Here is a 25,858-nt window from a genome sequence, read left to right as displayed (position 1 = left end):
TTAAAGCACAAAATAGATTGTATTTATTTGGTTTAAAAGGTGCTATGCTGACTGCAACAAACATTTACCTACCATTAAGTTTTAGTACTCTGTTTAATAGCGGAATAAAAGAAACATACATTTTATTTTAGTTGCTAAATAGAACCCAAATTTCATAGTGCCCAAACCTGTCTGATGTGCAAACTTACCCGCCCATACCTGGTGAGAGGAGGAAGGTGGAAAGTGTACATCCTTACATGATTAACAAAAGAGTGGCATCAGTATTCATTCCTACTTTATGTAATCTCTGCACATGCATTGCACCCAATAACACCAGAAGTGTAAATGTGCATAGCTGAGCTTGTGTCAAAGCATGTGGGTACTTACAGAGCACAGTCCTGCAAAATACTGAAACATATGTACTATTGGCACATGCGACGGATAGGAATGGAAAGGAGACAGGTGGTTAGGAGGGGCTTCGGGAAGCAAAGTCATGTGTACTTACGCTGTTTATTGAGATTACACGTCCATATCCACCTTAAATATTCTAAAATGTACTTGCTCAACAGTTTAGTACAGTGGTTCCCAAACTTTCTTGAGTCACGGCGCCCTAGAGTATCAGCATCTTTTTCATGGCACCCCTAGGCCAAAAGTCTTGAGATATTCAGCAAAAACTATAAATTAAGTAAATTGTGCTTAGCCGTCATCCTTAGGGTCATTTATGTGGTGGTGGACAGAGTTGCACTTCTGTTTGTCCACATATTTTATGACTGACAGCCACTATCACATTGACCATAAATAATTGTATTTAGGTCCTGGACCACCAATCTGTGGGACCTCTGCAAGTGCTCCGCAGCACCCAGTTTGGGAACCACAGGTTTAGTGGTTATATGAACCCGTTTAGTAAATAATCTCTTAAATTGCCCCCCCCCCCATATTAGTTATATTTCAAATCAACCCAAGTTCAAGTATATTCAAATGTATATTATGTAAAATATTTTCTGTTTCCCAAAGACAATTTTCAAACATGAAAAACATTGTATTAATATGACTTTAAAAAAAATAGTACTTAGAACAATTATTTAAAGAATCCATTCCAATAGGCCACCTATTAGCACACAGATATATTGCTTATGCAGAGTAGTCTGCACCATTTAAAGCTAGATCCTTTTAGAGTATGCAGTCTATAGCTTAGGACAAATAGAACTATGTTATTTTAGCAGAATTCTCTGAAAGCAGTTGTGCAAGGAATTCCTTTGCATCTTGGATCCCAGAAGAAACGTCAGGGTCATCCTTTGTCACATGTGTCCCAATTAAATACAGCCTCCGATTTTCACAAATCTCCGACAGTGCAAGGGCATCATGGATTTCAGGGATGTGGTAGGCATTTTTTAGATCCTGTGGAGAAAACAGAGTGATTACTACCTCTACTAGTTCAACACCCACGAATAGAAAGAATATTTGTTCCGGATATATGTAATTGTTATATATATCCAGAATTTGCATGTCGTACACAGCAAGTTTAAGGATAAAATATTTTTTACATTCTGAAAGTAATTTTCCTTAGATCTTATTAATTGCAAAAAAATGAAAGTGATCTGTATCAATTGTAAATACAGGCTGCATTTTGCTCTCGCATACCTTACTCCCTTTTAACTCCAAAATGACCCTGCTGGAGGAACAGAGGTAACATTTGAAACCAACAAACAAAAGAAAATCACCCACCAATAGAACAACAATGAGAAGGCTACAAAGCGCTGTCCTTAACTTAAAGTCCTCTGGTTATGATGTACACTTCTTCAAATTGAGGAACTCAACTGGCTTCCTCAATGCAGTATATGCAAAAGAAGGAAATATGCCAAAAAACAGTGCAATTCTGTGGTATGCCAGGGTCTCCTATTAATTATGCTATCACTTTAAAAAGGTGGATAATGGGCCTTGAAAGGTTTCTTTTATTTTTCTCTTCAAAAGTATTAAATTCTTATAAATAAAAAGAAGATACGTAAATCATGGTGTAAATTATAACAAACTCATATTCCAAATAAATGGAAAATAAATGACACTCATCGTCTATGTAAGGTGAGCAGGTATCTAAAGGTATCTTTGTTCTTCAAAGTAAGGCAAGAACCTCCAAAATATACAGATAGCACACTTATAGTCAGAGCTGTCACAGGGCTTAAAAGTGCCCTGTGCCAACCCGCTCCCTTGGCGCTCTACGTCATTCGCATGTCGTCATTACGTTACATAGAAGAGGCGAGGCAGGCAGTACCAATAAGTGCGCCACTGACTGGAGAGTCCTGAGGACGTTCCGTTCGGCTGCACAGACTGCCAGGTGCCTGCCTGGTGTGTCAAAATCAATTCCCAGAGGATGACTTGAGAGGAGTCATCCTATGAAGTCATCCCCCAGTAATTGATTTAGATCTCACTATTCCTTGGGGAACTAATTGGTTTCTTTTTCTGATGTGCTCTCCTGATCCCACGAACACACAAGCAATGACTGGCTAAGAGTCAGACCTCTCTCAGCCAATCAGCGGCAGGTTTCAATGGCAGCGGCTGATGACTTTTAGCCAATCAGTGCTAAGGTGCAGGAAACCAAGTGGAAACAGTCATTCTCGGGTATGTACATACAGTGCTTGTGTGTATGTGGGATTGGGAGAGTGGTTTATTTTTTTTTACCGAGCCCCCTGGATGCCTACATGGAGAAGGGGACCCCGACATGCTCCATGGAGTAGGTAAGTATGTAATGTGAGTGCGTGTGATTGGACAATAAAGGGTTAAACATTCTGTGTGTGTTTTTTTTTTTTTTTTTTATATATTTCCTTTACAGTGGAGGTACAGGTGCCAGCGGGCCCTTACTGTACGGGCATGCTGGCACTTGTGGTTCTCCAAGTACCGGGATAGGTTTGTTGGGGCCTGTAGTTCCACTGTAACAGACATTAGCAAAATGATAACAATAACTGTACATAATGGAAAAAACATTAAAGTTAATGACCAGATAAAGCAGCTAGAAAGTACCAAAATAGAGTTTAATAGTTTGAAAAATACAAACAAAATGAGCATTGCTTAAAAAGGAAAGAATATACAGAACAGTTTTAGGAACTTCTTCCAGCATAAAATGCAGTACAATTGATGGCAAGGAGGTACATTAATGCTGTACTTGAAAAAAGTAAATCGGAGAAGTAGGTGTTCATTCAAATGGGATGGGTACAGGATGCCGACGCTCGGGATCACAGTGGTCAGAAACCCGACGCCGGCATCATGACCAGGTTACAATCCTGACGCCTCCAGGTAAGTAAGCCTCACCTAACCCCTAACCCTCCCTCCCCCCACCCCCTAAACTTGCCCTCCTCGTAGTGCCTTACGCTAACCCTCCCCCTAACCCCAGTACTTACCTTCGGGATTCCGGCAGTCAGCGACGGTATTCTGAAAAGCGTTGGGATTCTGGTGTCAGCTTTCTTAATGCTGGAATCCCAGCTGTCGGAGTTATGGGCCTGATTCAGCATGAATCGCTATTGTGATCGCAGCTGCGATTATACGCTAACGATTGCAACCGCTCAGCCAGCATAGAGAGGTCCACTACCGCCTTCTCACATCCATAATACCTCGCAGTCCTGCGCATACATCGGTAACAACGAGTAACATCGGATCACGCAGAATTACAGCAGGTCTGACCTGTCTCAGAAATTGCAAGTCTCGTCGCACGCACTAAGTACTCAAGCTGCCTATGCCGTCGCTAATTTATGCAAGCACATGCAACGGCGTTTAGACAGACAGGCACAAAAAGAGTTTCTCTGACCACTCCCCCCAAACGCTGACGTCCCGTCACTCACTCTCCAATGGCTTTCTATCTCCGTGCGCGATCGTAGTGCAATTGCAATGCTGTTCTGCGCATGTGCACTGCGTTGCATACGCATGCACAGTATGCACCATCGGCCGATCTGCGCACGCGGTTGCAATTGCGATCCATGCTGAATCAGACCCTATGACCGCATCCCCATACAAATATATGTTATACAATTTAACCAATCAGAGCTGAGTTAATTGACTTGTGGTGGACACAACACTCACAAATCCTGCTATTAGAGGCCAAAGTCTCAAGAAACTTAGCAGAGCGGTAAGGTGATTCCAATCAAAGGCTCCAAATACATTCAAACTTCAGCAAAGCATCTCGTCCAAGGTACACACACTTCTCATGAATGACAGTAGAATTCATCAAAGAAACAAAATCTATAGTATGGCCATCCAAGCTCTAGCAATGCAAACATTCGCCAAAGTTACACCATTAAGCACATATTGTCTGAGATGATTATTTATCAGATTTTCGCCAAGGATGCCCAAGAGGCACATCCTGGGAACCAAAAGGGGGAAAGACACACCTGTGGAGGGCCCCACCCTAGTCACTCTATACAAAAAAGCAAAAGCATGTGGATAGAACCAGAGGAGGTGCCTAAAAGGTACATTCCGTCTCTGAGCATTTGGGGAATGTAGATGAATGTCTCTCCCTCCAAATTTGCATTACCGTACAGAAGAGAGGTAAGGCTGATGTAAAATAAGTAGTTCTATCTGCTGGAAGCGTTTTGACATTGTGGACTTTCGAGGGCCATCTAATGCCACATCTCAATCCTTTTCACTTAAGGGGCCCACATAAGTCTCCCACTGACCTCTAAGTTGAGACAGAGCCTCCGCGTGTTTAGAACCCAGTAGACAGGAAAACAAAAATTACACTGGTCTCTTGGGAACCAATGTGCGTAGGAATTTTTATAATGGCAACGCCTATAAAGTGGAACATCTGAAAATTTTGTAAGCCACCTTCAGATCTGCAAATAGTGGTAGAAGTGACCCCTAGACAACCCAAATTCAGAGCACAGTTGTGGGAAGGACTTAAGAACACTTGAACCATATAATTTTTCCACTGAGACCAGTTCCCACCTACCCCAGGCCAGGATAGCTTGTAATGGTAGTAATTTTGCTAATATAGCAATCCCCCATAAAGGATTGTCTGGATCTAAATCAGAATCAGAATATCCCAGTAGTCTGCCAACTACGTTCCAAATTCCTCACAGTTTGGTATACGATGGTCAGGACCAAATTTCCTATCCTACCACCTAGGAATACCTGAATGGGGAAAAGCCCATACTAGACTGGGCAACTAATAGTGTGGGCAAATCATCAGCCTCCCCAACTTGCACCCGGACCTGAAGGTGTGCAAGCTGCGCTGCAAAATAGTATAACTTAAAATGTAGCGAAGTCAAAGAAACGGAAGCTCAAAGCCTGGCTAGGGAATGAAGCTGAAAGATAGAGCAATTCTGCTTGTATAACCATTTTTAACAAGATTCCCTTTCCCTGTCAAAGTGAGCGGAAGCCCACGCCAGACATGTAAGCTCCATTTTATATAGTCCAGTTGTGGGGAAACATTGAGATCTAGATAGTCTGACATATTATAAGAAATCCAAATTCCAAGGTACTTAAATTAGTAACCCAACAAAGAGGTGTAGGAGGGTGAGGAACTGCAGGGCAACCCCCTTAAAGCTGGGTACACACTTGCCAATGCATGTACCCAGCGATCGACCGCCAGATATGTAGGGTACTGGCTCCATCCACTATGCCGGCGTCAGCATCTGGGTCGTTCTATCGGCCCTACATGCAGGCCGATAGAACAAACCCGATGATGACCCGCGGGACAGAGCATAATGGGTACACACTGGCCGATAGGTCAGCCAGGTATGCTGGATTGTGGCGACATATCGTCTAGTGTGTACCCAGTTTAAAGGGAAGAATGTGCAATTTATCCCAATTGATAGAGAGACCTGTGGAAGGGGTAAATTGATCCGCAACATGCAGAACTGAAAGCAGGGAGGAGTTAGAGTCAGCAAGAAAAGGCAATAAATCATCAGCTTGCAAAGTAACCTTGTCCTACTTGATACCGCAAAGCGTTCTTAGGGCCTGGTTCAGCAGCGTGTGCAAATGCAATTAAGAACGCAGATTGAGCGATTGTTAAACTCTGCGCATGCTTTTGCACCGCACTGTGTGTGCGGACGCACTGAGGAATCCATCGCCGTTTCCTGTGCGTGCATAAATTAGCCACTGCAATTGCATACACAGCTTGAGTACTCACTGCGTGCGACGAGACTTGAAGTTTCTGCGGCTGGTCAGACCTGGTGTAAATGTTGCATGATGGGCCGATGTGCGTCGATGGTACCAATGTATATGCAGGAGTTCAAGGTAGTACGGATGTAAGAAAGCAGCAGTGGGCGTCTTTATGCCGAATGAGCTATTGCAAACATCAGCATACATTCGCAGCTGCGTTCCTTATGAATTCGCAGTTGCATACTCAATAGCGATCTTACAGAGTCAGGTGTTTAGTCTGCACTCCAAAGCGAATAGGAAGGGTGACAGGGGGCAGCCCGGTCACGTTACTCTGTATAAATTAAAGGGTGTGGACACCAAACGACTGACACTAATGCAGGCTGTGGGGGAAGAATATAACAACTTTAACAATATATAACAACTTTAACCACCAAGGAATATCGGGTCCACACCAAAATCATGACATCGTCTCCCAGGGGAAGGGCCACTTGATAGTCAAATGACCTAGCATCATCAAAAGAAACTACAATTGCTGTGACCTCATCATTATGGGACGTATGGAGGTGAGAACATAATCTACTCAGGTACACTAAGGTAAATTTTCCAGACATAAAACCAATCTCGTCTGGATTAACAATAGAGGTATTAACTTGGCTCAACTGATTTGCAAGGATCTTGACCAGGATTTTAATAACTGTAGGCAACAGGGCGATGCAACGGTACGAGTTGGGGAGGAAAGGATCCTTACCAGGCTTTGAAAGGACTCTGAAAGAACCCACACAAATCGTTAAATAGATCAAGTAATCTAAGTATATAAAACCTGGCATGTTTAACATATAACTTGACAGGTATCATGTCAGATCCTGGAGCCTTCTCCTTGGGGAAGGAGCGAATGGCTAGATAAACTTCTTCCAAAGTGATGGAGGCATCGAGAAAAATCAGAAGCCTCCATAGATAGTCTACATATGTAAACCAGGCCCAGCTACCCCACCAGCCCAACCAGACTACCACGGCTCCCACGTTTCTGGTCCAGATGCCAACAATCTAGCGTCTGATCCTGTACATTGATAAAGTCTCCTAGACATAGCACTGAGGTGTCTGGGGATGAAGAAATAAATTCAGTCCCCTTTATAAGGGCACCACTATTATAGGCTGGTGGAAAATACAATGTCAGTATTATAATCGGAGTGGCATATCCTCTAGCCTTAATAAAAGCGTAGTGGCCCCACAGGTCCGTTTTTACCCTGTCCAGAATGAAACAAACACTTTCTAATAATTACAGAGACACCTTGAGAAGCTGACGTATGTGTTGCATTATAAGCCCAACCTACCGATGGTTTTTAAAGAATAAAACTTTACACCCCACCAGGTGCGTCTCCACTAGACATACAATATCAGACATGTACTCCTGATTGAGCAGTAGAGAGTGCTTTTTCTTATTATTGAGAACCCTAACATTCCAAGTGAGACAGTTTGGTATAATGTTGGAGAACAATATTTTCTAGGTGACAACAAATAAGTACCTACAAAGACAGGAGGGAAAGTAGTAGGGCCAACCATTACTACGACCAACACAAAAATAACAATGCAGACATACATGCTTGACAGTTGTCTGTAAAATAGCAGGAAGACATGTAGTAGCAATGCAAAACAACAAACAAAACACAACCTTGAAACCCATCACCCACTCCCCAATTAGGGCTATTTTCTGACCAATAAACTTTCCTAACCCACCTTTATAGAAACCAACCTATTTTTATTTTATTTTATTCTACAAAATCCTAATAAAGAACTAACAAACTCTGTAGACTATAGGAAGTGATAGAAAAATGGTCTTAAATCATAGAGCTCCCCAAATAATATGTAAACCAAGCAATGGTGAACAAAAACAGACAGTATGTAGCCCATTGAGAAAGCCATACTATATGGGGAAACGAGTCAGATGAGTGATCATGTTGGTAGCAATACCCGGCCACACTAGCACCCTTTGTGGCGCGGTACAACAACCCACCAGCCGAGACTCTGCTAACTTCATCCAATGATAATTCATAATTCCTAAGGAGCATGCTCCACAGAACAGCGGCAGCGCAAACCTCCTGGTGATGGTGTTAGAGCCTAGCAGCCAACCAAGATTAAGCTGCATCACACACACCTGCCGCCGTTGTGTCCTCCACTAACAGTGGAGTTACACAGCAGTGTTACTGGGACACAACTGGCTTTTCGGGGGGGTCTTTGTGCTAACCACACTGAAGGCTGCAGCACTAAACACTCTGGGAGATCCATCAAATGTACTAGGCTGACATTTGTTTAATACGGTTCACAATACCCTTGGTATAGTAATCATACAACTTCGGACCTTGCAACCTATGTAGTTTATTCACCAACCCCACATATTTATATTCCTTGAGAGACAACTGAATGTCACGATTCGGGCTGTCAGGCTGCCAGGATCGCGACTCTTACCTCGCCGGGCACTCTGGCGCGGTCCCTCTGGCGGTGGAGCAGGGTCCTGGAGAGCGGCGCTGGGCACAGGGGGTCCCCACAGACTAAGTGGGCTCATCTGGACGGAGGTTTGAGCAGGTGAAACTGACAGTGCTATCATGCTGGAGACTACTGGGCGCGGCCATGTTAGATTTTGGTCAGGTGTCTGGTGGGAGCCAATCAGGTCACAGCTGTCCTGGGAGTGTTTTGCAGCCAATCCTGCACTACCTGAGGGTACTAAAGGGCTGTCAAGAGGTCCTTTAGTTGCCAGTGCAACGTTTATCACAGCATAGCTGTGAGCTAGTTCCTGTGCTCCCTTGCTCCATACTTGCTGCAGTTCCAGAGTGTTTCAGTGTTACCAGCTCTGTACCTCGCCTGTTCTGCATACCAGCTTGCCACCTGTACCCACTACGGACCAACCGACCCCGGTCGCTGAGCATAGTCCGCATTCCTTCAGCGGCACCTCGCCCTCCGTGTACCCACTCACCTCATGAGTCATACTCCGTTAAGACCAGCTGCCTTCCAGTATCAACAAACAAGCCTCCATTCCGCATCCGACTCCACTCCGGGTCCAAGCCCACGCCATACCGTGACACTGAACTGGGGACTGTAATCATTTGTGTACGAATACATTTTAATTCATGTTTTTAGGTTGCTGAAGGAATTTTCCTTCTTTATGTGTCAATAAATGTTTTAAATTTATTTTTATCATAGCCCTCATGGTTACTAATATTTCAAGCATAACAATAACCTAATTTAAATCAGGTATTAGCGCTGCTTTCAGTGTGTTTTTTTCTGGTATGTAGCAGCCAGCCATCCTACACTATATTTAAGCAGATATTGGGGCCCAGAGAGGTGAGAAAGGCCCCCCAGCCCATGCACTAATCCATTCCATAGTAATTAGAGAACACCCCACACACGGCAGAAGAGGGTATGAGAAATGAACAAGTGCACGTCATGCTAAGAAACATTCCAGCCCCTCATGGGCCCAGCACTAGGCTAGGCTACTATATGGACCATAGCTGCAAAATAATGAATACTACTGTAAGGAAGCAGTAATACCATCATGAGCAGGGTTGTAAATATATTATAGTCAGAACAGAAAAATAAGAAAAAAAATCATGCTCACCTATTTATAGAAAAAACAGTATCACATAAACATGAGAAAAGTAAAACCTCTGAATCATGAGTGCAGCTGTCAACAGCTCAGTGCATGGCGGTCCAGCCAAGCCACAGCCTCTGTAGGAGTATCAAATAAAGAAGCCTCCCCATTGGCCACAACTCGCAACCTATAGGACACATGTTCTCAAACTTGGTCCTCAGGACCCCAAACAGTGCATATTTTCCAGGTCTCCTCACAGAATCACAAGTGCGATAATTAGCTCCACTAAAATGTGTCAGTGAGTAATGAATACACCTGTGCACCTGCTAGGTGACCTGGAAAATGTGTACTGTGTGGGGTCCTGAGGACAGAGTTTGAGAACCACTGCTATAGGGAAACAACATAGCATAGTCTTATTTGGGATAAAGCTCTGTTCTTCTGCACGGCCCCGGAAAGTCAGAGAACACTAATGCCGATTTGTTTCTTTCCATGGGGCTTTAGAGTGAGCCAAGAATGATAGCATCTCTATCCTCGTAACTAAACAGTTTAGCAATACAGGTGTGTGGCGGAGAACAGGGGGCGAGGCTCATTTGGGTCCTCGATGAGCCTTTCTACTGCAAAGTGTTCAGTAAAAGGATCCCGACCGCAAGTATCAATAAGCCATTCCTCAAGAAATTGTTCAGGGAGTGTGCCCTCTGCCTTTTCAGGAAGGTTAATGCTCCTTACATTGTCACGGCAGGGCCTTCAAGATCCTACATTTTCCTCTGGACTGCAGACATCTGGGATGCTAGTCTCCCAGCAGAGTTTTCATTGGAGTATATAGGAAAGATCCCTAGACTGCACACCCTGAATATATATATATATATATATATATATATATATATATATATATATAAAATGGGAGGTGCTACTTGATGAGACTAATTGCAGGCACAGAAACAGACAGATCTTAGGTGCACAACTCTAACTTACTGATAATATATAAGTGCAATAAAAGTTTGCAATCATTAGAGGTTTTTTAGCATAATCATGGCCAAGGTTATGGGCCTACCCACCATATCCAGGAAACCTCTTTAGGGTAGGTCCCTAACATACTAGGGTTCAAATCCATAGTGCAGGACACCCCTAAATCAGCGCAGCCGAGCCACCCCAGGGCACCGCCATAGTGAGAAAAGTGAAGAAAAAAAATTAAGAGCAGCTATGGCTGCATAGAAAGGTGAAAATACAAATATAATAATGAAACAAACAAAGTATTAAAATTGTGCAGAAAAGAATGTGTTATAATGCAATGCCCTGGAGCAGACCAACCAAAGCAATCCAGGGGACCCATGCCCAAAAAATCAACCCAAAATTGCACTACAGTATATAAACTTTTATTGGTTTAAAAGCATGGAGTCTGGTATAGTATATGCACAATATTAATAGGCACAATTTTAGGTAAGTCCTACAAGTTTATATACTATAGTTCAATTTTGGGTAGATTTTTGGGGTGTGGGTCCCCTGGATTGCTTTGGTTGGTCAGCTCCCATCAGGAGCCAACATATGAGACTTTTACTGCGCATTTTAGTTGTGACAACACACCCAGCTCGCCATTACTGCACTTTGGCTGCAACTGCATGCCGACTGTGATCATAGGCACAACCACGTCCAGCGACTGCAAGCCATTCCCGGCTTGGTCTTGACCCTCCAGACATACATAGGCTCAAGTCAAGTTTGAGGCTGAAAAAAGAAGCAGATTGTAAAGAACTGCACATTGAGGCCAAAAATAAATAATATTCAAATCACTATTTGAAATTGCATCTCAAAAAAGGTCAAGATTACCGATCTACTCTATCTTCTGCTCAACCAGCTATACATGACCATCTTGACAGCTCACTCCTCTTATTGTTCACTGGGAAGAATGGGAGAGGTGGCTCAGATGCAGTGATATAACAGCAGTTACATGGTTTGTAAAGGGTGTCACTGCTATTATGATCACTGTAGAACTCCATGTGCAGGGTACTGGTGCTTTGTTCCCTTGCAGCCAAACAACCCACTTTTCCTTTGGTCTTTAGACCGGGTTAAGTGGCACCTACAGCTTAGGACTAAAAGATGGAGCAGCTGTGAGCGAAAGAATAGTTTCTCTGTAAAGCCTCAAGCGTAAGATGTAACATTTGTGGAAGTGAGTGATTAAAGTAGAATATTTTAAAATGCACTTACTGATCCTTTAAATACAAAATCAATAATAATACCTGTTTATTAGCAAGGACTATAAGTGGAAGGACAGAGTCTTGCTGAATCAGTTGATGAAGATGTCTTTTAGCCAATGGAAGGCGACTATGATCTGCAGAGTCTACAACAAAAATCACAGCAAATGCCCTGGAGAGGTACATTTTCCAATAGGGACGTAGCTGCTCGCTACCTCCAACTGTAGGTGAAATAGAAACATGGTCAAGTTTAGTTACCATTTTTTTTTTACATCTGTTGAGCATAATTACTATTATATGCAGTAAATACAATACAATGACCAACCACAGGGTGACCAGAGCTGAAGGAGAACAGGAGGTCTAGCAACATAATTTCCAAAGTGTCTCCAACTTCCCTAGTTATTTAGGGGTCTATTTACTAAGCCTTGGATGGAGGTAAAGTGAATGGAGTTAAAGTCCCAGCCAATCAGCTACTAACTGTAATTTTTCAAACACAGCCTGTGACATGGCAGTTAGGAGCTGACTGGCTGACTTTATCTCCGTTCACTTTATCTCCATCCAAGGCTTAGTAAATAGACCCCTAAATAACTGTGCATATCTGGTGTCAGTGGTCCTCCTACAGGCAAATTGTCGTTCACCCTTACATAAAACTGAAATAGAGTGCCAGGGCATTGCAAAGCGTCAGACGTGGGTGTTAAAATGATCATTTGTTAAGTGTAGTATATTTGTGTAATATTGCTGCTTTAAGAAATCGTGACTGTGATGGACTGGTGTGCCAAAGAACTGAAGCATACAAGGACAGTGTGGGATTCCTGTATAAAAGCCAGAAACCAGTTTTGCATGCGAGTGCTATGTGCACAATATGGAAAAAAAAGGTGGATGGAGTGCCCGTGAAATTGATCCTGGGGAGAAAAACGATTCATATTAACAGTATATCAATTTCTTTTGATAAATCATGGAATCCCCTTTGTGAACAGAGCCTTTTACTTTTACATACCTCCATAGATTGGTAACAAAAATGTGTCCTTTTTATGAAACTATATACCTGTTCATGCATTTACAAGGATACAAATTCACACAAAACACAAGTTAATACATACTGCAAAATCTATGCAAAAAAACTCTGGGTTAGATTTACTAAAGCTTCTAAAACAGACAAGTGGAAGCGTTGCCCATAACAACCAATCAGATTTTGTCTATCATTTTCTAGAATGCAATAGGGAAATGATAGCTATAATCTAATTGGTTGCTATGGGCAACACCACTACTTTTCATTTTTAGAAACTTAAATGTACCCCTTAGTGGCAAAAGAAACCATGATGGATGCAATGATAAACTTAGGAGTCAACCAGCCACTTTTGGAACCAATTAATTGTGTCTTCTACACAACGCTATGCACAGGAAGTAATAGAACAATAAATGAAAAATGCACAGAATGAGATCAGTCTAAAAAAGCAACAATTGAAATGTAGATTCAGTGTAAGAACAGCAGGTCATGTGACAAAGTAAAACTACTGTTCTATTTTTTAGATCACTGATTAATTTATATAATGGTCTTTATGCATGCAAGAACTATAAAAATAATAATTGTTACAAACAATGTCATGTCCATTTACTTACTTTCCAAAAACTCCATTTTAGAATTTCCATTGTGGAGACACATTGCATTAACTCCTTCTGTTGGTGTTGTAATGGGCTTTCCCCTGTTGGCTGCAATGGAATTCAGGACGCTAGTCTTTCCGGAGCCATCAAGTCCCAATACCAAAACTTGTGATGCTTTTCCCTATTGAAGAATTAAAGCAGGATGTATTGATCACCAGCATATCAGAGTTACAGTGCTTCATAAATAAACTTTGTACATACGATTTACATTCTCCTTTACTGGAACCCACTTTAATAAATGCATACAATCCACTTTAATATACCTATGATGAGAATACATTTTAATATACCCTAGCATTTTGAGTAAATATGCTCACGCCTTATTTAGCACTCTTTTCTAACCTCCCATTATTTTTACTTACAAAATAGGTGGTTTGTAAGGACTAAGTAAAAAAAAAAGAAATAAATATACAGTATACAGTGCCTTGCAAAAGTAATCACCTCCTTTGCATTTTTCATGTTTTATTGCCTCACAACCTGGAATTAAAATGGATTGTTTGAAGGTGTGCATCATTTCATTCACAGAACATGCCTACAACTGTGAAGTTGTGTTTTTTTTATATATTGTGAATCAAACAACACTTAGGACAACATAACAGAAAACTTCAGCATGCATAACTATTCACCCCCTAAAGTCAACATTTAGGATAACATAACAGAAAACTTCAGCGTGCATAACTATTCACCCCCTAAAGTCAACATTTAGGATAACATAACAGAAAACTTCAGCGTGCATAACTATTCACCCCCTAAAGTCAGTACTATGTTGAGCCACCTTATGCGGCAATTACAGCTGCAAGTCGCTTTGGATAAGTCTCTATGTGCTTGCCACATCTTGCCCCTGGGATTTTGCCCATTCATCAAGGCAAAACTGCTCCAGCTCCTTCATGTTGGACGGTTTCCACTTGTGAACAGCAATCTTCAAGTCTGACCATAGATTCTCAATTGGATTGAGATCTGGGCTTTGACTAGGCCATTCCAACACATTTAAATGTTTCCCCTTAAACCACTCGAGTGTTGCTTTAGCAGTATGCTTACGGTCATTGTCCTGCTGGAAGGTGAACCTCCGTCCCAATCTCATATCACAGGCAGACTGAAACAGGTTTTGCTCAAGAATATCCCTGTATTTAGCACCATCTTTCCCTCAACTCGAGTCAGTTTCCCAGTCCCTGCTGCTGAAAAACATCCCCACAGCATGATGCTGCCACCACCATGTTTCACTGTGGGGATGGTGTTCTTGGGGTGATGGGATGTGTTGGGTTAGCGTCTGCAATTTTATCCATTTCTATCAAAACGTAGAGAGACAATCCTCAGAGAAGAATCATGCTAATAATGTAGGATTGTCGCTGGACACCATTAAATTGCACCAATATTGCAGTAGCTTTTGCTGAGAGTTACCAGGCAACTGCACATAACTAGGTGGTAGATACAATCAAAATACTAAAGATTTTAAAGAAATGTCAATGTTTTACAAAACGCCTTCAGATGTAGATACGAAAAAGTTGAAATATACACATAAAAATAACGGTAACCACACCCACAATTAACTTTCATCATCATCTTCAGATAGTGTACATAAAAATGAGACTACAAATACTTGTATGTAAAAAGTAATGACTGCCAGCATATATTTGCTATCTTGGTAACTTTCTTATGGTGTATTCACATGGTCAGATTTTTCTTCAGATCTGAACGATAACGATTTAAAAAATCATTCATATCTGAAGGAAAATCTGACATATCTGTCAGATGAACGATTTGAACGATGCGCGTTCACGATGGTCAGGTAACGATTTCTGACATCTGATGCGTTTGCAGACAGACTTGGACGATTCCATTCATTTTTATGCAGTCAAAAATCGTTCAAATCTTTGGTAAAATCGTTCATCTGACAAATCTGACCGTGTGTATGCTCCATTATTTTAAACAGGTGTGTTGCTCAACCTGACACTTCAGTCACAACATGGATTTAAGACTAATGCCAAAGTCATAAGAGCCTGTCTTTTCCAGCCTCAGCACATATTAGATAGCTAAGAGAAAAATACATGTAAAAGTGAATTAAAATGTAGGAAACACATAAAAATAAAACGGATATTTGCAACTATAATACTGTTTAAATAGCTTCTAAATTTGTTGCAATTATACGGATTAGATCATACATGAGGAATCATCTGGGCAGGGTACATAAGCATAGACAAATATATTTTTAAGATAGAAAAATTTGGAAATATAATATACACAGAAAAGCATCCTGAAACCATTCATGTGTGGGGTTGCTTCTCAGCCAACGGAGTGGGCTCACTCACAATTTTGCCTAAGAACACAGCCATGAATTAAGAATGGAACCAAAACAACCTCCAAGAGCAACTTCTCCCAACCATCCAAGAACTGTTTGATGACGAGCAATGCCTTTACCAGCATGATGGAGAACCTTGCCATAAGGCAAAAGTGATAACTAATACCACTTTTCCACCTAAATTCTGGGTCTGACCCAGAGTTGGAACAAAGTTCCTATCCGGATCAGACCTGTAATTTTGCCGGCGCCAACTCGGGATATTCCCGAGTAAGCGCCGCTCACACCGCAGTCGGGTATGCATAGACCCGGCTTTTGCGGAGTGAAAGTGGTCGCTTGGAGATGACGTCATCTCCAAGCGCCACTGAAGCCGGACCAATCGGCCGGCTAGCAGCGCACTCCAGGTCATCGTGACCCGGAGTGCGCTGTGTTAAACCCTGCTAGTTACCTGGGTTGGATTGCCGGGTCACCTGACCCGGCGATCCAACCCCCTCCCCTTTTACACCAGGGAGCTGCCCGGGTTAACCCTTCAAAAACCCGGGTTTTAGCTCCGGTGTAAAAGGGGTATTAGTGGCTCAGGGAACAAAACATCGAAATTTTTGGTCCATGGCCAGGAAATTCCCCAGACCTTAATCCCATTGAGAACTTGTGGTCAATCCTCAAAAGGCGGGTGGACAAACAAAAACCCACATATTCTGACAAACTCCAAGCATTGATTAGACAAGAATGGGTGGCCATCAGTCAGTATGAGGCCCAGAAGTTGATTGACAGCATGCCAGGGCGAATTGCAGAGTTCTTGAAAAAGAAGGGTCAACACTGCAAATATTGACTTATTGCATAAACTTAATATAATTGTTAATAAAAGCCTTTGACACTAATGAAATGCTTGTAATTTTACGTCATTATACCATAGTAACATCTGACAAAAAGGTCTAAAAACACTTATGCAGTAAACTTTGTGAAAACCAATACTTGCGTCATTCTCCAAACTTTTGGCCATGGCTGTACATATATATAACTGCCATATCAAAAGACAATTTTATACAGCCAGACCTCAGTTGACCATTATTATTCGCTAGTAAAAAGACCCGGCATATGTTGGGTCACCTCAGTCTGCCTATCTGTCCACTGATCCGTCCCGCTCCATCCACCCGGATCTATCCTGCTCCCCCCACTGCTCCATCCCGTTTCCCATTCCAGTTTACTCAATAAATGGTTAGTACTTTATTCTGTAATAAAGGTTTACAGGGGTTGGGTACGGGATCCGACAGTCAAGATGCCGACGGTCAGAATACCAACAGTGGCAATCCAACGGTCAGAATCCCGACAGATTTCTGTATTATAATCCTTACCCTAACCCACTCCTCCCGCAGCCTAACCCTAAACCCTCCCCCAGTGTCTCAGCCTAACCCTCCCCATTACCCTAATACTTACCTCTGCAATGTGTTGGTATTCTGACAGTCGGGATGCCACTGTCGGTATTGTAACCGTCGGCATCCTGACTGTTAGGATGCTGACTACAACCCATTTACGGAAGCAAGTATCATTCAATGCTCACTTCAAGAGGCTTTATAAAGGCTAGAAATATCTACCTTTTTTTCAAAAGTAGTACAGAATTTTTTTCCAATTAATGTTTATGGAAGAAATTATGCTTGTTATAAGCTCCAAAATTGTAGTGAAAACTTGTGTCAGCATTGACTCAAACTGCGGGTCAGGACTTTAATGGGGTCAAGGTGGTGACTACTTGGAGCAAGTGGTACGAAGAGTCTTAAATAAGTTGAACTGTCTGTTACTTCAGACTCCTATGATCACTGGCTGAGAGGTCCAAGGCAGCCCACACCCCTTCCTCTCCGGTCCCGCCCAGCAGCATCCTCGGTAGAAGCTGAAGGTCCCATTTATCAACGATGTATAACCCCTTTAGCAAACGCTAAAGGGGTTATGTCATCCTTTCTGTATTCAACAAACAGAGGTAATCTAAGATTACCGCTGTTTGACACTGCATCAATCTCGCCATCTTTAGATGGCTAGAGCAATGCGGTCCCCATTGCTGGCAATAGGGACCTAGCGTTACCTTTCCGGCTTCAGTGAAGCCTTCCAGGCACTGCCGGGTCCTCACTGGGTTAAAGTGCCATGCGCATGTGCAGACGGACCGTCGCGCATGCGCACTACACAGAAGGCCGTCACTGGCAGTGTTACAGACAGCTGAGCGGGGGACCTCGCCGGATGGTTAAGTAATGATAAATACCAGAGGCATTTTCATTTGTATCACTGCAATACTAAACAAAATATGCCGCTGGTATTAATCTTCGATGAAAATTCGGGCCCTGAGTCTACCTTTGAAGACAAATAAGCAGCGACCCAGCCAGCAGTGGTGAGACACAGAGGTGCCAGAAAGCAGGGGGTATATTTACTATGGTGCAGGTTTTTAAAAGTGGAGTTGTTGCTCACAGCAACCTATCAGATTCTAGCCATTATCTTCTAGAAGGTGCTAGATAAATAAGTAGAATCTGATAGGGTGCTATGGGCAACATCTCCACTTCCAAAAACCTGCACTATAGTAACTATACCCCAGGACTCTCTCAGAGTCAGTGAAAGTGTTTTAAGTGCACCTAAGGAGAAGGGACGGGCAAGGTGGTGGTAGGGTCGGGGAGCACAAAATGTAGGATGATCAATGTTCAGGATGGGGAAGAAGCAGCAGGGGAAGGAGGGGAGCACTGAGCACAGACAGTATATGATAGGTCTGTGAATGGGGGAACATAGGAGCATACAGTGTTGGATGTTGAGGAGGATCACACATTAATTAAAGCCCCACTGTCTCTCCCCAGTCACCCTTCACAGGGGATATAAACTTAAAATTTGTGCTTCCCAGTGCTATTATGCATGAGCGGTCTGCTGACCACGCATGTGTGGAAGCCAATCTGTGGTAACTTGCTGGCATCTTGTAATAATTTTCATTGTCAGATGGGATCTCAGAGCAAATTAGTTTAAGAACCCCTGGACTAGAGCAATAATTAACTGGAAATTATTGGTCAGTGTCTTTGTAGAGTACTAATTGAAGCATAGGCAATGATACAGACCTCTAGTTTTTACCGCTAAAATGTTACTCGTGCAAATACACCAAAACTGTAAAAAGACACTAAAAGGAGCACTAAATCAGTACTAATAATACCAGGAAAATCAACTTTTGCAATAAAAACATTACCATTCTTTTCTTCATGGATTCATGGGCCACACATTCATCAGCACTGTCTCTGGTAAATATCTGTGATTGTAATGATTCTCAAGCAGCAATAGGCAGAGAACAAATGTGAACATGAATGGAGCCGCTATTAATAAGATTTGTCTAATGCTGTTAAATCTAATCCAGCCTTGACCTAAAAGCAACATACCTTTACGTAGCTTGATGTAAACGTGCGTCACAAGTGCAGCATGATTGCTGAAATTATCTCATAACATTTCTCTAAGATACTGGAATCTAATTAAATTATACATGTCAAACAAACTCCGGACATTATAATATTATAGAATTCTGAGAATAATTTTTTTGTGGAAATTGAGATTGGCAAGTACCTCTTGCTTTAAGAAACAAAAACATTAGGTAAGGCACTCAACCCCTAAAGCTGGGTACACAGACAATATTTTGATTTGCCCAACTCCAACGGATTGGAACGACAAATCGGTAAAATCGTCAAGTGTGTACGCACTATGGCCCTGATTCAGAGCCACTCGCTCTGAATCAGGGCCAGGCTATTTTTTTATTTAGAACGGCCTCCTGGCTGCTCGCATAGCTCTGGGTGACCACCCACAGCTATAGCGAGCGGCCAGGAAGATGGTCGCGATGGTCAAGCCCATCGCGACCATTGGGCTTGCGACAAGACCCTTGTGGTAGGGTCTCGTTGCCGCAAGCCTCAGAGAAATTTCGGGTCTAACAGAGCCGAAATCTCTCCCACTGACATCACTCATGATGTCAGTGGGGCCGCCCCCAAACGGAGGCGTTCACATGGGAACGCCTCAGTTTGGGCAGCCACTCCCCCGCCCCGCCCACCAAAGGGGGCGAGCTGTCACTCAGCATCGACAGCTTGCCCCCTTTGTTGCGAGACCCGGAGCGACGGAGTGCCCGTCGCTATCCGGGTCTCGCGCATGCGCACTGGCCCACCATCGACCCGGTTGCGAGCGCACAGCGCTTGCGACCGGGTCTGAATCAGGCCCTATGTGCGCTCCCGCTGCGTCGTCTGCCGCATCTTCAGGTCGCCCCCCTACATGCAGCTGAATCTGACAATCTCGTTGACGGTTTTGCAGAAATCGTGCAATTTGTAGATTCTACCGAACTACGTCATTCCGACCTGGCCGATGTGGACATCACCTTAGGCACTCCATGGACACTCCCCTCCTCCATTTTGTTGCCTCAATAATCACAGAGCAGACCTGCACAGAGCTAAAATGGCACCTGCTTTATATACCCTATAGAAAAGTACAGCCCTCTATTTAAATTTGTTCACAAATCTTTAAGATGGTCTTCAAATGTTTAGAAAGCAAACCATATATTGTTAACGAACTAACGATTTGGAACTCCCGAACGATGCACGTTATATATCATTTGGTCATTTGTTAGATTGCATAGTGTGTATGCACTATGGAGCTTATTCAGACCCGGTCGTTAGCTCGCAACCGGGTCGATGTTGCTCCAGTGCTCACCCTGAGCTCCGATTGTGGCAGGGGTGTAGGCCCACATATTATAGATATGTGGGCCCACACTGTCAGGCCTCATAAAATGTTTATTCGGGCCGCATGTTTGACATGCCTGCTGTAGAGTATATGACAGTAGGGTAATTGAACGCAATACATGATTTCACTGTCATGTATTCTCTAGTAATTAATGCACAATGGGTCTGATTCAGAGATGGACAGAATTGCAGAGCCGCACATAAGAGGTTGTGCAATTATGTCCAACTCAAATACAGCAGGTGGTGTCTTTAGGAAATAAACACCTCCATGCTGCACATGCGTGATCCCACCGCTGCGAACAAGGTCACAGCCAGGGATCACCATCGGAACAATCGCGATTGTTGTGCCTTTGGCTAGGCTGTGGTAGCTGAAGCTTACCGCAGCCTGACCGGGTCCTGGCAGATTGCGAGGCCAGGAAGCCTGCGTCCATTGACGCAGACCCTGGCCTCAGCATTCCCAGAAAATGGGGGTGACATGCCCACGTTTCCGGGAATGCAGGCCGTCCCCGCTCCGCCCTCCAAACGCTTCTGCCTGTCAATCAGGCAGAGCCTTGGGGGAACTCTGGCCCTGATTCATAGCCGGACGCTCTAACAGAGCGCTCGCTCTGAATCAGGGCCGTCCTTCTCTTTATTTTAGAGCGGCCTCCTGGCCGCACGCACAGCTATAGCGAGTGGCCAAAAAGATGGTCGCGATGGTCAAGACAATCGCGCCCATCGGGCTTGCGACGAGACCCTTGTGGTAGGTTCTCGTTGCCGCAAGCCCTGGAGTGCTTTCGGCTCTATCAGAGCCGAAGGCACTCCCACTGACATCACTTGTGATGTCAGTGGGGCCGGCCCCAGACGGTGGGCGTTCCCATAGGAACGCCTCCGTCTGGGCAGCCACGCCCCCGGCACGCCCACAAAGGGGGCGTGCTGTCACTCACCATCGACAGCACGCCCCCTTTGGTACGAGACCCATAGCGACAGCTTGGCCGTCGCTAACCGGGTTTCGCGCATGCGCACGACGGAGCTGGGTCCGTCGTGCGCATGCGCACTGGGCCAACATCAACCTGCTTGCGAGCGCTCAGCGCTGTCGAGCGAGTCTGAATCAGGCCCTCTGTACGGTATTGTAGGACCCATTCTGCACATGTGCAGAATGGGACCTGCACGTGAGCAGATTAGATGTACTCTAACCCGATGGTTAGCGCACATCCCTGGATCAGGCCCAATGCTGCTAATCATCACCCTTGCTCAAAGATGTTTTAAGAGATGGGGGAGCCTATGCAGGCTCCCTCATCTCTGCAGTGAACCCCCTCACCAGGCAGTGAGGCCCCCATTTCCATACCTGCGCTAATGGTGGTTGTGGCCATGTGCCAGCCCCTCTCCCCTATTCTACAAAAATACAAAATTACCGTGCGCTCAGGTATGTCACTGTGTAGTATGAGCACGGCCACACTACACAGTGACATACACACAGCCGCCGGCGGCAGCTGTGTGTATGTTACAGCAGCCGATGAGAGTCAGACAGACTCTCATTGGCTGCTGCACAACGGAAGGGAGCCGGCTCCCCCCCCCGCAGCTAGTGATGATGGGAGAGACGTCATGATGCTGACGTCTCTCCCAACTGTGCAACAGAAGAGCCGGAACTCGCGTCAGGTAAGCTTCTTTTTTTTTTTTTTGTGTGTGCGCGTGGGGCACTGTCACTGCATAGGAGGGGGGGGCGTTACAGGCGTCCCTGTATAGGGGAGCAGCTACAAGGGTCACTGTATAGGGGGGCCAATACATAGGGGGTGGCTACTACTGGGGCACTGTATAGGTGGGGACTACTACTGGGGGGCACTGTATAGGGGGGGTGTTTGCTACTGGGGGCAATGCATAGGGGGGCTACTACTGGGGCTCTGTATAGGTGGGGACTACTACTGGGGGCAATATATAAAGGACACTGCATAGGGGGGGATTACTACTGGGGGCACTGTATAGGGGTGGACTACTACTGCGGGCAATGCATAGGGGGGAACTACTACTGAGGGCAATGCATAGGGGAGACAACTACTGGGGGCACTGCATAGGGGGGACCACTACTGTGGGCATTATATAAGGGGCACTGCATAGGGAAGACCAATACTGGGGGCACTGCATAAGGGGCACTGCATAGGGGGACTAGGGGGCACTGCATAAGGAGCACTGTATAGGGGGGACCATTACTGGGGACATTGCACAAGGTGCACTTCTACAGTGGGCATTGCAAGAGGGGCATTAAGGTGAATAGAAAGAGAAAAAATCTTAGGGTGACGAGAAACAGTGGTGTATAGGGTCCCCCACAAGTTTGTTGCCCAGGAACCACCACAGACCTTAATCCGGCCCTGCTTGCGCTATAAGAGACACCTGGTATAAACTAAATTCAAGTATCTCTAGCGGCCACAGCACAAAACACGTGGATAATGCCAATCTCCACACACAAGAAAATTGAACCAAGGAATATGTGTAGTATTTAGTGGCGCTCAAAAATACAAGAAGTATATATTCTAAAAAAATATATATGAATCTATAAATACATCCACAATATAAATGGCTCCCGGGAGTACATATAATAAATAAAATAAAACAATATACATATCAAAATACAAATAAAAACAGATATAAGAAGCAGTCGGATCCTTCACAGATAAAAAAAAAGATTGCACTGTTAGCAATGGTTGTAATGATACTTTGTAAGGGAGCTCAAGATAAACAAAGTGGCAAACTCACTAGTATAAGTCCAGAAACACAAATCTAAAAGGTCAGCCTTTCCTTAATAGCGCCCCTTGGCAAGCGGGAGCTTCTCCAAGTGACTTGCGCTGCTGGAAAAGTCTCGCTGGGAAAATATGAACTCACGCCCAGTTGTTTGGGCAGATATGCGTGCCGCTCCAATGGTTGTCTGTGTCACCGGACAGCAGACCCGCTGCAGTGGCGCTGGCGGCAGATGAAAGCTCCGGGAAGTGGTCACACTGTGAAAGGGAGCCTCGTTAGGGAGGCCTGTTAGCTTACAGTAGCGTGGCCATCGTCTTGGCTATGCATTCACAGAAAACAGCAAATTCCTGTGTACTGCCATCTTTCCAAACACATACAGATGTGCCCACGTACATCTATCCTCCGTGCACTACAAGTCGTGCTACACAACGTGTGACTCGGTAGCGCTGAGCGTCTTTTTACCTTAAAATGTGGTTTATTCGCACAGCAATGCAAATAGATAGCACAAGCAGCTTCTGCTGATTAAAATGATATTCGGCATACCTATATTCTGTTTGTGACTGTGGGTGTATCTGCATGCCAAATAACCCTCCCTTGTGTTCCCTTTTGTGAAAAAGTCAATTTTTAATGACATCCATAGGGTTTTACAGGGCTGACCCGGGTTCAGTGTGACCAGGGCCAACCCGGGATGAAGGTGCAGTGTGAAAGGGGTCTGTCGCAGCCGGGTTGGACCCGTGTTCAAAATCCCAAGTCAGAGCCGGGTTGGCGATGTGAAAGGGGTATTAGTTGAGCACCTGTATCACACCATTAGCATGGAAGTCCAAATATATCAGAACAGGTTTAGGAAAATTTTAACTTGTGACCACTGGGATTTAGATCATTAAACTAACATTTCCTTTCGTCATTGTGACTATTTTGGTTTCAGAGTATTCTTACCTTAAGCTGTATTTCTGTAGATGATTTAATGTCAGTTATTTCCTTTTTAACAGGAGATTCTACAGGTGTTTTGTCCGAAGTTGCTCTCTTGTCTCCCGTATGTAGTAATGGTGAGGGGCCTGCTCTCTCTTTTGCCATCTGTACTGGGGTGAAGTCTTGGTTTGCCCTAATATTATCCTCATATAGGTGTGAGGTACCTGTGGTTGCTCTCTCGTCTCCCTCCAGAACTGGTATATAGCTTAATTCGTCCTTATTGATCTGGTCCTCCTTCTGCACCGGTGTAATGTCCGGGTGTGCTTCTGCTCCCTTCTCTCCATCCAGGACAGGTGTGTGGCCCAATTCTGCTTCCTTGTCCTCCTCCTTCTGCTGCTGTACTGGTGTAATGTCCGGGTATTCCCCACCCGGGACTAATACACGTATACTGTCCCGCTGCTGCACCGGTGTAATGTCCGGGTGTGCTTCTGCTCCCTTCTCTCCATCCAAGATGGGTGTGTGGCCCAATTCCTTTTTCTTGTCCTCCTGCTGCGCTGATGTAATGTCCGGGTCTTCCCCACTGTCCCCATCCGGGACTGGTATAGGTATACTGCCAGGCTGTTCTCTCCCGTCCCGCTGCTGCACCGGTGTAATGTCCGAGGTTGCTGCTGCTGCTCTCCTTTGTCTCCTAGTAGAGATGTAACTCCATGAAGCAATGGCCACCCCACCAGAGGCCGCGAGGAGAGCTGCGGCCAGACCAATGCCCTGAAGAGAAGACATCACCCCTCCACGCCCGCAGTGACCGCTGACACCGCACACACAGCTCTAGTACTGTTCCCCCATGTGCTGAACAGGACAGCCGGGCCCTGGATCTTGGTCTGTGTTGCGTAGTGCTGGGCTGTCTATCTATGGAGACTCACAATGTGTGTAAATAAAACAATGCTCGGCAGTTGGCACTGAGAGAGTGCTCCACCCCAAAACCTCCCGTAACACTACTTCCGCGAGCAATGGCTGAAGGGGACTGGGGAGTGGTGGCTTTGACACATCTGTAACAGGGCAGAGCTCTGCCCTGGTAATGGGCACTGCCTACAACACGATAGCACATTGCTTCAGGTTGATAAAATGTGCTTCCAATTTTGCCTTTTGCTGTACTAAATAATTGTAATGTGAGGTGACTGCACAGCCTTTGTCAGCTTACTTTGTGTGTAGTCAGTGAAACGTTTAATGATTTATGCTTTTATATAACTCAGTACATTTGAGCTGTGTTCTGACTTGATAAAACAATATTTTTCTTTGTTATTCATATTGAAGACATTAATTCCATCAGTCATCCTCCTTTCATCATAATTATCTCTTATTACCACGTTTCCTCCATTTAACACACACCATCACCACAATTCTTTATTCCCTATACCCCCACTCCATCACTTTCATTTAACCTACACTTCCTTTCTTAAGCTGGCCATACATGCTACAATTATCGGGGTGATCCGCCCGATATCCGCTGGTCGCCCCGATAATTGTAGCGTGTGTGCGGCCGGATTGTCCAGCATGCCCGTCCGATGAGCTATTTATGGGGTAAACTGTCGGCCGTACCAGGCAGTGTATGCCCAGCCGCGGCAGATAGACATTTCCTGTGTTCCTTCCCATGGAAGGAACAGGGAAATGTCTCCTCCCCCGGGGGCGGAGCGCAGATGTCTGCCAAATACACTGTGAGAGAAATCTC

At 44.5% G+C, this 25,858-nt stretch overlaps 1 protein-coding gene across 1 annotated transcript; it reads right to left on the bottom strand.

The window, feature by feature from the left end:
- ARL9 (ARF like GTPase 9) lies at nt 1-25,150 on the bottom strand. Its single transcript, XM_088478401.1, has 4 exons — nt 24,160-25,150; nt 13,456-13,618; nt 11,881-12,056; nt 1-1,377 (listed from the first exon to the last, which is right to left on the bottom strand). Exons 1-4 carry the CDS (start codon nt 24,910-24,912, stop codon nt 1,186-1,188), a joined length of 1,284 nt encoding a protein of 427 aa, XP_088334527.1. The 5' UTR covers nt 24,913-25,150; the 3' UTR covers nt 1-1,185.
- Between the last annotated feature and the right edge of the window lie 708 nt (nt 25,151-25,858).

Source organism: Taudactylus pleione, unplaced genomic scaffold (genome assembly GCF_031769625.1).
Source record: "Taudactylus pleione unplaced genomic scaffold, aTauple2 ptg000214l, whole genome shotgun sequence".
NCBI lineage: Eukaryota > Metazoa > Chordata > Amphibia > Anura > Myobatrachidae > Taudactylus > Taudactylus pleione.
This window is presented reverse-complemented; position numbering and strand designations above follow the sequence as displayed.